This window comes from Corylus avellana, chromosome 8 (genome assembly GCF_965113065.1).
Source record: "Corylus avellana chromosome 8, dhCorAvel1.hap1.2, whole genome shotgun sequence".
NCBI classification, from domain to species: Eukaryota; Viridiplantae; Streptophyta; class Magnoliopsida; order Fagales; family Betulaceae; genus Corylus; species Corylus avellana.
Window position 1 is genome coordinate 17784129 of NC_142497.1, and position 12309 is coordinate 17796437.

The window sequence follows — 12309 nt, forward strand, 5'->3', positions numbered from 1 at the left end:
CTCATTTAAAATCCAAAGTCCTGCAACATTAACCTTTTAAGACTTCAGAGACAGTTCAGAGATCAGACTGCAGAAAACATGAAACATCACTCTCACTCTCTCTCTCTCTCTCTCTTTTCACCAATTTAGAAACTGTTTTCTCTCATTGTTCAACCTATGCAAGATTCTTGACTTGGTTAGCAAACAAATCTGAAATTTCATTAGCTTATCGACCAATAAAAGGAAACCCAAAAGGAAGAAAAAAAAAAAAAGAACTGAAAAAGAAAAATAGAGATGATTCAGGTGAATCAAATCTCTCCTAACAAAACCCAAAAACACTAAAACTGATATTTGAGTCTAATAAAGAGAGGAAATTCTATGCCTTCTTTTGAGAACTTCCATGTCTACATCAGAGGGCTATTGAGAAGCCCATGCCAAGAAGGAGCAAGCCCATTCCAGCTTTCTCTTCCAGAATCAATCTCACCCATATTGTTTCCATCCCCATTGAATTGCTGCCAAGGGAGTCCCCACAAAACTCTGTTCTGATCATTTTCTCTGCCATTGCACAACTCTTGCTTCATAGTTGTCACTGTCACAGCTGTTGTTGTTGCTGCATTACTCATTTGATCTTGATGATCATATGGCATCACCATTTCTCCACCACCATTATTATTATTATTATTATCCACCTCTCCCATATTGTTTCCATGATTACCATTATACCCATAATACCAATTCTGAAAATTACTCTGCCCATGATCATGATACCCACTCCTAAGAGCATCAAGAAAGCCAGCAGGGGCTGAAGAAAAATCACAATGGGTGCCTGAAAAATCATGTTGATCATCAAACCCCATCTGCCCACATGACTGTTTTTGGAGCCTAGCAAATGCAAGGCTGAGGTCATTTGGGGAGTCATGATAACTAGCAATGGATGGGAGGCCATTGATCAGAGGGTTGGTGTTGGGTGTGAGTGGTTGATCTTGTGTCCTCTTTGATGATGATGATGATGATGATCTCTTGTTCTTCCTGCACCCTCCACCCACCGGAACATTCCTCAGTGTTCCCCCTTTTGTCCAGTACCTCCTGCATGATTTGCAGAAGTACCTTGGCTGAGAAAGGCTGTAGTTGTTGTAGTAGCAGAATTTGGTGTTGGTGGAGTCACATCTTGGGCATTTCAGAGCTTGCTCTGGCTGAGGCCTTGGCTTCTTCTCACTCTGTCCTTTTGAGCATACCAACATGTTTTCCAGTGAATGCCCAGACATCTCCTGAAAGAGACCAAAATAAACAAAGACATCATTAACTCGAAACCAGAATACTCCAAAAATTACATTGGAAGTATACATTATCGATATATGCGAAGCAGTGATATACACATATTATTTATATATAAAATGTGAATTAAGAAGCAATCTCCGATTATATATACTAATTTGTGTCTAATTAATTGTAGGAAATTTGGCTTATTATTTGAACGAACACCCACTTCATTAACAACATAATTTTGTTTTGACAACATTAATTCCCATAAAATATATATATATATATATATATATATATATATATATATATATATATATACACACATGGGTTAAGGATCATATATATCTTGATTATTAGGTACAATTTTCATAGAAAATCCAAACCCCAAAAAAGGCACCCTTGTTTTCCTTGTTAGAGAAGAAAAAAGAAGAAGAACAAATTGATTAACCCAACAAAAGGAACAGAAAACAAAGATTAAAGATTAATTACTTTTTTTAAAAAAATATTTTTCTACTAAAGCTTTAGTGACACCAAAGCAACTCCATCATCTTTTGGAATTAAACCCAGAACTCCAAATCACTTACCGAGTAAGCTAGCTAGAAAGAAGCAGAAAAAGGAAAAAGAAAAAGAAAAGGAGAGTGGTAGCAAAAGCAAAGCAACGAAGAAAGAAAGAAAGAAAGAAAGAAGAAAACAAAAACAAAAAAACAAAAAGAAAGAAGTATTTTGATGATTACAAACTGGGTTTGGTTCCCATCCTACCTGGTGTTGTCCACTTGAAGGATCCATCCCATGCAATATCAATCAAACCCCACTGAATACGAGAGAGAGATGGAGGCGGAGAAAGAAGAAGAAGGAGAGAGAGAAAGAGAGCAAAGGGCTTAGGCAGACATGCAAAGTGAGGAAATAGAGGCAACCCCTGTATATATAAATAAAGCGATCCCCAAGAAAGAAAGAGATAGAGAGAGAGAGAGAGAGAGTAATGATGGGATGGGGGTTGCCGTACGGGATGATCGATGAGGTTGGCTTAGCCTTGCACGCAGAGAAAGCATTTAAGAAAATTCGAGTCCTCTCTCTCTCTCTCTCTCTCTCTCTCTTGTTTCTGCAACGGTTTCATATGAGAGAGACCAGAAACCCCCCTCACCAGAGTCTTTGTCTTTGTGGGACCCGCACTCTCGCGTGGATGCAACTATTCTCATCGATGGACCCCACACGCACCTCCCTTATTAAGGGGTCCCCACATCCCCACCACCCCCCAATTCCTCGCCAAAACCTCTGCGACCCAACCTACGCTTCGGTCTCGATCTCTAGCCCACAAACAAGCCCTCGTGTTCCACAAAAACACATAAAATAAAACAAAACTAAGTAGAAAAAAAAAAAGAAAACAAGATTTGGTCTAAGAATTTTCTCTCTTTTATCTTTGTTTATTGTACTACTGTAGAGTGTTTTGGCGTGTAGTGGGATGGGGGGGGCCCATGGAACAAGTAAATGTTGATTGATGATAATGATTTGAATCGGTGTCGTTTGGCGCTGCTGTTGGTGTGGGTGTTTGTTGAAGGTTCTGACGATGATGTGTACACTTGAAATGATGGGTGGGGACACACACATACACACAGAGAGGATCTTTGATCGTCTTGCTTCGTTAATTATCTATCGTACATGTGCTTTACACCCATGTGCCTTCGTAGCCCAACGTCGACTCGAATTTGCTTTTTACGTTGCTTTGGTTTTACAATGGTCCCTCCGGGAGCTTAGCTCTCCACTCTGGTATATATATATATATATATATACCCAAAATATACCTTTTTAATTATTATTATTATTATTATTTTTTATGTGTGACGATTTATTACAATGTTAATGTAGGAGTTCTAATCAATATTTAGAACAGTCATCGTTAAAATAATATATTGTATCTTCTTATTATGACTCTATGATCAATTCATCTTGTAATGTTGTAGCTGTATATCATTGCTCCGCTAGGGGTAAGGATCGAACTAAGATTTTTGAACAATGCTATACATTTTTATCTAACTGGGCTAATGTGATTGTGTTTATCAGTAATTCGATTGGCTTTTGTTAAAAAAAAAAAAAAAAAAAAATCAAATGTTGATGGATAGTGTCAATCAACACGATCGATGGGGATGAAGGTGAGATAAAAATATAGTATGTAGCATTTCTAAAAAAAAAAAATTTGATGGGAGGAGAAGAAGAATTTGAGATAAAAATGTAGTTCCGTCACTCCGTGAGAGGGAGGAGAAGAAGCTTCTTGTTGACGTGCAATGTACCACCACCAGCACATTGTAGTATGCCTAAAAAGGGGGTGAGGCCCGATCGACTCGAAGAGATTAATTTATTCCTTTTTCTTTTTTTATTTTCTAATTTTCAAGCGATAGAAATCTCTGGATTCATATTAATAATGATATTTTTTTTTTCTTCTTTCTAATCAAATAAGGGAAAGAGGGTCACCTATATGGGATCAAACAACAACATAAAAAGAGTGGGTACCCCAACAACAAAACTCAAACGAAAAATGCAGCAAAGCAAGGAGAGATATAGGAAATGGTCCAAAAGAACCAAACAACGGGCAATGGTTTCATCCATGATCCTAGAGAAACTACAAATAAGCCGGATTAATAAAGATACTTTAAATAAATATATGTGGGTTTTTTATGCGACACCATGACCAAAGAAAAAGGTCATCGCATTGTACCACAATTCCAAGCATGTCCGAAGCAAATGTCTACAAGAATAACATGAATTCATCATTCAAAGCTAAAACAAAGTATATGGCCACGTGTCTTACCTCGAGGATTACCCATCATATCAGTTCACAACTTACACACACACGTCATAATTTATAATTCATAGCCAAAGAATTATACTTTCAATTTAGACAAATTGGTGCATGGCTTCTTTTTTAATTACAATGGTTAAAATCCAAGTTATATTATTTCTTATTGAATGATATATTCCAATATCATATTTTAATCATGTCAAAATTAATATAAAAAATTGATTATTATCACATGATTTACATTATTTGTACATTTATATGGCTTATAAACAAGCATTATTAGTGTACTATCAACTAGGTCAATATGAACAAGATGTAGACATAAATCTCTAAGATTGAACCATTTCAAATATGTTGATGTCCTCGGCCATCGTGCCGATGTCTTCAACCACTATGCACTTAGCCACCTTGTTGTTGTACGTCCAAGGCCACGGTGCCCGCTGACCTAGCTGCCGCGCCTCATGTTACCTTCCAGACATTTAATTTTCCTTCAAAACTCAAACTTACTCAAATTTTAGGGGTGTTAGAGTTTAGGTAATATTCTTTCCTTATCAGATGCTGTGTAATCATATATCATATTGACCATGTCACAATATGATTATCATCACGTGATTTTATATTCCTTATATTATACATTCATGTGGCCAATAAATAGGCATTATCACTATACTGTAAATTAAACAGGTTAACATAAAAAAAATGTAGCCTTATTGGGTATTGCCAACTGCGAATCTATATTTCTCGTCCCTTTCTTGCTTTTGCTTCTCCTATTTTCTTTGGTATTTTCATATTTCAATAAGAGACGGTAAATTTACCCGTTCACTGAGATGGGTAAAAGATAAGATGAAGAATATTTGTATTATTTATCTTCTACTTTTTTAAGAAAACCCTATAATTAAGGAAGTTTTATTAATTAATGAAGTTTTATCTTGGTCTTTTTTCTAGGATCTCCATTTCTGAGGTGGATGATTATTATTCATAGTGCCTGATCACTTGGCAGTTGGAAACAGCTTTCCTCATCCATCATTTGAAGGCTATATATCTATTTTAATTATGATTAGAACAGTAGCTAATAACCTTAACAACCTAAAATAAATAAATAAATGAAATGCATCATCATTACTCAGAATTCTTTGAATTATTGTAATCCCAATAAAATATGAACATGCAATCCACATGCAACGCACTTATACGATGATCAGGCAATGAATCCTATAAGAGATCACACGGCTAATACCCTCTACTTTTTCCAAAAAATATACCATTTACAGGCCAAGATTCTTGGAGTAGTTGGCGGGAAATTCAATGTTTCCAACAAAAATTCTAAGATAAGTGTGAGTATAATAAACAAACAATCATTGATTCCACTCTGATATCCTTTGGATCCCATCAAATGTCGCTTTACCCTCCACCTCCGATTTGTATTTCAACATATATTTATTTTTCCGATGAGAATTAATCATTTAAAAAGCAAGAAAACTCGATAATAACAGGCAGCACCGCACTTTGGGTGCAAGCATTGTGGTGGACCTGACATGAACAGTGGGGCCATGGACATGAACATGAACATGAAGAACATCATAGGGATCAGTCAAGGTGGTTGACTGGTCAAAGTTTTATCGGTCAAAGAAAACACTGAAGGGCAACAACAAAAAAAAGCGAAAGTAGGATATATAGGAAGCTGTGCCCAAGACATACGGTAGATGTTTGTTGTTGTTGTTGCATCGTCTGTGAAGAAAAGAATCTCCCAATTCTCACAGCTCTGATCTGGAGAATCCTCTGGAGAGTTCTGAGGTTTTGTGTCTCGCACCTAAAAATCTGTCGGTTGAGGAATAAGCTTTCAGACATGGCTCTCGATCACCATCTGTCTTTTCATATTTACAATTTTTATTTGTGGAAGAATAATAATAATTAATTAACAACATTTCCTCATGATCATTTAATACAGCCTATTTCTTTTTAAATATTTACCATTTTAATGGGCTTCAAAGTTTTGGCTTTTCTTTCTTTCTTTCTTTTTTGGCCAAATGATAGAGGCAACGTCTATATATCTCACTTTTTGTTGAAATATGATGAAGATTTGATATTATATTTAAGTTTGTGAAAAAAATTAAAATATAGAAATAATAGCAGAAACAAGAGAGAGAAAATAACACAAAATATTTACGGGTGTTTTAAATGGTCTTTAAGATTACATTGTGCTCTCATTATGTTGATTGTTTACAATACCTAGGTCTATATTTATAGTTGAATAAGTAGATATATACAAATTAAATCTGTTGAGGTGCAATGATGCCACAATGCTCATTTACACGGTTCTTAAAACATACCTTACAAGGTACGATTTCGAATGCCATAAAAGGATTTGAGTTTTCTCGCTGGATACTAATTAATTTTTAGATAAGATGGTCAAAGACTCGATTCAACAAAATCGACATATACTAAAAATTATAAATCAATAATATAAATATCAGAATATATTTATAATATATCATAACATTTGCAAGATTAAAAAAGAAGAGATATGTTTTATTAAATTACATAGTTTGCTTGTTTTCATTCATAGATAACACAAAGCTGGCAACAAATATACTTTGCACCCAACTCTTGACGTCTAATGTCATTTAGGAATGAGACATATTTTTTATTAAATTGGTATACGACTGTCGATTTGACCAAAAAAAAATTTAGAACTTAATTTTATGTTATAGGTCATCTCAATTGTATAATAATTACTAAATAACATTACTATTTAAAAACAGTTTAAGAATGTAATATATATATATATATATATATATATATATATATTTTGCAACTCCTTTGTATCAGTGAAATGCTGGAAACCTTTCATGGAAATGATTATAGTATAAGAATTTTAATTTGTACCAAAACTGGTGCCAATGTCCCAAAATAAACACAGAGACCAAGGATAGAGTGTGAACCAAAGCGGGAGGAGAAAAGGAGCGTTGAGGGCGCCGAGGAGCAAGCGAACAAGAAGGGCCCCACGCCAAGTGATTTGGTCGGTGTGCAGTGGGGCCCCTGACAGAAGCCCCCAGATGTCTGACCGAACACGTGGCGTAGAAAAATGCGGCTACGAGACGAATATTACAGATTACGAGGAAAGAGCAACTAGCAAATAGCAATAGCAATAGCGGGCAGCGGGCCCACCCATCCATCCAGCCAGCCCTGCTAATTCCTCGAGGGTGGCTTAGTGCCCTTCGTGTGGGCTCCAAATACTTCTCCTCCTTCTCCAAGCAAAGGATCATTCACTCTCCTCCAATCAAAAAATCAAAAATCAAACAAATAATTTGTTTTATTTATTTATTTTATTGAAATGGTTTGGATATCTTTTCTTGAAATGGAAGAGTTGCATCTTAATGGGGGCACCCGTGGGCCGTCGCGTAGACCATATCGTGAGAGATGCTGGTTTAATTGGCACGTGTGGAAAATGATGGGGGCAGTCACGCGAGGCGCGAGAGTTGTAGACACGTCATATATAGCTAGTAAGGGGTTTGGTAACGGCTTGGTTTTTGTCGGTATTGAATAATTAATGAGAAGCAGAGAAAGAAAGACAGAAGAAAACGGTGGTGTGAAGCACGAATAATATATCCGTTTCAAAATACTACACTCCAAAGCTCTGCGTTTTTGTAACGGACGTGCATCACAATTCACATATTATCAAACGTGATGAATGCATGTTGAGAGAGAGAATTTGGACACATTCTTCACTCTAACTATAATAGTGTTTGTTTCTAAACGTTTTGTTTTTGCCAGTAATGAAAGAGATATTTTTGTTTTCTTTTTCTTATTCTTTTACGGATAGAGTTTTTTTTTTTCTAAATTGGGTTGAATGAATTTTTTTCAACTCAATCTATAATAATGATATGTGTCCTTTGAACATATGAAATGCACTCATTTTTTTTAATAGTATAGACAAAGTTGAAATTAATCTTACTAAAAACTCATGTGTGTCTTACGTGTTACTTGTTAATATAGAAAGGAAAATATGTCATTTTTATAGATCGGGTTGGAAGAAGTTCTACCAACCCAATTTGGAGGAGAACTTTGTCCTTCTTTTACTGCATATTCGGCATTTTCTTTTCAATACATGTTTCCACAAATTGGTATTGTAAAGGAAAAATGCTTATTACAACTCTTATTTATTTATTTTTTTTTACAAGTTTTGTAAATAACAAGTATTACTTAGATTGTAAGATGATAGTCAACATTTTAGTGGCTAACATGATATATATTATGTAAACTATCACATCAATTCATTTTTTATTTTTTTTTAAATGTAATAAAAGCTGTAGCACTTCAATCAACCTCTATTATAAATTGTGCTATTGGGATTCGTACTCCAGGGTAAGTAGTTGGCTACCATTTCCAGCAAAAAAAACAGAGAAACCCTAAGCACCCCTCCAGAGCGCCGCCGCCTCAGGGGAGGAGGGATGCCCGTTGCCTGCATCCCTCCTCCCTTCCTTGCTTCCCGATTTTTGTTTTAGGTTTGTTTCTGTCTTTGGTGTTTTCTGTTCTATTGTGCTTGTGCTCTCTTTCGGTGAGTACTGCTTTTGAGGGTTTTCACTCAAACTCTCCCCCTCCTTGTTTGTTTGTGTGTGCCGCCGATCTCCTCCGCGCTCGCTTCGCTGTTCACCGCTCGCTGTTAGGTCTTTTCACGCGCCCCTCCCGCGCCAAGCTTTTTGTGCCACCTTCCGCGGCGGTTTCCGGCCAGCTCGTGATCGGCCTCCTCCGGCTGCCGTGACCCGCTTTGAGTGTTTTTCGCATTTATTTTCTTGTTTTGTTGTTTTTCTGTTTTGTATTTCCTTTGAGTTCCCCTGTATTTGGTTTTATTTGGTATAATTTCTTTTCCTGAATTAGTTTTATTGTTCCCTTTATTTCCTTGTATGGTTTTATTTATGCTTGTAATAAGGCTTTCTCCTCCTGTTTTGTTGCGCCCGGTTACTGCCCGATATTACTGGTCCAAACCTTTTGGGTTGTGGATGTGAAATTTATCCTGGCTTTCGAGTCGAGGAGGGTGAATATCGGCTTGTGGGTTTTGCTCTCAAGGCCGAGGAATAAGTATCGGCTTGGGAGTTTTGCTCTCAAGGCCGAGGAATAAGCGCTACCTATGCATTAGATGGTGTCTGTTTGATGCAGATCTGAGTTTTCAACCTGATATTTAGTCATAGGTTAGCGGATGCTGTGTTTTGGTTGATTTGGTCTGTTGTTGATGACTGTATCTTTAGCTTCGGCTATGATTTATTTCAGAGCTTTTTGCTCTGTTTGTAAGAGCTTTAGGCTCGCAACTTTTATCAATGAATGAGTATGATATGTTTCCAAAAAAAAAAGTAGTTGGCTACCCCATAATTTATTTGGGCATGTAAGTCTTACATTAGTTGTCTCACAATTACTATCCAAATTGTTGGGAATCTCAATCCCATTTTTGGCATGTTATAAGCCGATTAGTCTCTAGTAAAATAAAGCTTGGAAAGTTTTCTCCAAATATATAGCATTAACACTTAAAATATTTATCCTGACACCATGTTTGGTTCACCCTAGAGAAAAAGAAAAAGACGAGGACAAATTTTTGAATTCTACTTTTTTTGAAAAGGAAAAATATTTTATACTCATTTATTAATGAAAATTTCGTAAGCAAGAGCTCTTACAAACAGAGCATAAAGCTCTAAAGCAAATTATAGCTGAACCTAAGGTTACAAACATAACAATCTAGCAATCAAGATCCATCAATGACATTAACATCCGCTAACCCATTACTAGTCTTCAATTTTAAAAACAAATCTGCACCAGACAGACTCAATCCAATGCATAGATAGCTCTTATTCCTCGGCCTTAAGAGCAGAGAATCCCCAAGCCGAAACTCATCCTCCTTGACCCGAAAGCCAAGATATTTGTTAGTAAATATTTTTTTTTAAAAAAAAAAAATTCCCTGAAAAATAATAATTTTTTTTTTTAATGTTTGGCTTGCACAGAAAATGAGCAATGACGGAAAACAACCTACCACTTCCGACAACCTCTGGTGGCGGTCCGACAATTTGAGAATGAGAAGCTAAAACTAAAAAAATGGTTTATAGTTCTAAAAAATGAAAATCATTTTATGAAAATTAAAAAAGATTTTCTGGTTAAACCAAAAATGCTTTCAGTTTAATTATTATTTTTCAAAGCACCAAACACCTATATATATATATATATATATATATATATATTTTCAGAAATCATTTTACGCCGAAACAACATAACTTTGATTATCTCAATTACATTTAAGAAGCGCAAATAGACTTTTTCTCAAGGCAGTTAAAATTTATGAAAAGCTCAAAACAAATTGTTTTTCAAACGCAACATATAGTGTATTTGTACATAAAAATCAAAACTCTACTAAATATATGGCCTTTTTATACAAACTAGCATTGCTATAGCAATTGATATAATTGGTATTGCAGTCATATGCATCCATACTGAACTACAGTTGTTCAATGCAGTATCAAGAAAGTTTGGTTTTCATCATTTTGCAACACTTTCAAATTATATTGAGATCCTTTATAATTGGTTATTTGAATTGTAGTCAATTAAGAGCATCTCTAAGAGAATAGGTAAATTCTTTATAGTAGTCATATTTAATTATTGTTAGCCTTTTCTCCTCTCCAACAGAGTAGCCATTTTGTAGTTTTTTCTTGGAAAAAATATAGTTTACCCTACCAAAGTTGACAGCGTTTTTCAATTCGAATATCAAAGTTTTAATTTTTGCAATCAAAAACCCCTCCAAAGTTCCAAATTTTTGCAATTTGATCAATTGTATCCAAAACTTTCCATATTGCACATAATTTTTTATTTTTTATTTTTATAAAATTAAAAAAATAAAAATAAAAAATGGGGTGGCCGTAGCAACCCCTTTGGCCATCTGGCCATTTTTGCACCGTCAAATTTGTTTTTTTTATAAAAAATAAAATTATGGGCAATATGAGAATTTTGGGATAATATTGGTGGAATTGAAAAAAAATTGAAACTTTGTGGGGGTGAATTACAAAAATTGAAACTTTGATGTTCAAATTAAAAAACACTATCAACTTTAAGGAAGTAAACTGTAATTTTCCATTTTTTTCTTCTAGTATGAATAGAAAACTTTGTTTAGCCTATTCACTATATAAACTTTGTTTATTATTATTTTTTTCTCCCTTTCTTTCTTTTACTCTTTCTCTCTTCCTCTTTGTTTCACACTCTTTCTCACATAAAATAATTTTTAAAAGAAAATAGAGAATCTATTAGAGTGTGTATGAAATAATGAGTACTTAAAGTGAAAATTTATACTTTTTTAATAGCTATTTCGCCTACTTCTGCTGGAGATGCTCAAAGAGTGCACCAACTAATTAATTTGCACCTCAGGCTGCCCAAACACTTACCTAGGCAAGTGTGTCCTGTCGGGGCCCATTCTCATTTGCAAATTGGGCATGTAGCAATCAATCCTGATCCATTTGGGTGCATTTAAGATAGTTAGTGGCAACTTGACAAGTACACATAATATAATATGTTTTGTATGTGAATGAGCAAAGTTTCAAAGAAGTGCTATTCTTCATCATGAAGTATTCTTGTTTATTTATTGATGACAAATAATTAGAATATATATATATATAAGAAAACATAGGTCTACCAATAAGTCTTTGCACGAATATTTGTTTTCAAGTGGTTGTTAGGGACTTGGATTTCAAATTTGGTGAGCTAAGCACATTTGCTTTATCCATTAAAGAAACTTGGCCGGTAAGTTTAATAATCTATTTGAGAAGGTGAGGAATGTCAAACAGAATATTTTAATTATTTTTTAATATTAAAGTGGAGGCAAAGTTCTTGTTCCCTCAGCACATTAAAGTTTAATCAAATTTTATATTAATTATAATAATGACCCACTTCCTTGTATTATTATCAATAATTAAATATTGAAATATGCCATGATTTGTCCTATATGGTCTTATGAAACATCACATGATCAATTATATGTAGAGACATGGGCTCTCCATAGAAGCTGCCAACCAATTGGGCTGGGCCAGAGTGGGCTACTTGCTTTAGAGTCGCTATAGTAGATTCTTGACAAATGTAAATATCAGAATGTAAATAAAGTAAATTTTTTTTTTTTTTTTTTTTTTTTTTTTTTTTTTAAGGGGAAACTTCATTGAAGACCTCCGAACTTCCATCCGTTTTGAAATATCCCCCTAAATTTCAAAATTTCTCAATTTAGTTCCCTGAACTTTCAATTGCTTTCAATT

At 34.9% G+C, this 12309-nt stretch overlaps 1 protein-coding gene across 1 annotated transcript; it reads right to left on the reverse strand.

Annotated features, from left to right (window-relative positions):
* LOC132163887 (dof zinc finger protein DOF2.1) lies at positions 1–2320 on the reverse strand. The gene is made up of 2 exons (XM_059574265.2): positions 2002–2320; positions 1–1247 (listed from the first exon to the last, which is right to left on the reverse strand). The coding sequence occupies exons 1-2, from the start codon at positions 2026–2028 to the stop codon at positions 384–386; spliced, it is 891 nt and encodes a 296-aa protein (XP_059430248.2). The 5' UTR covers positions 2029–2320; the 3' UTR covers positions 1–383.
* Between the last annotated feature and the right edge of the window lie 9989 nt (positions 2321–12309).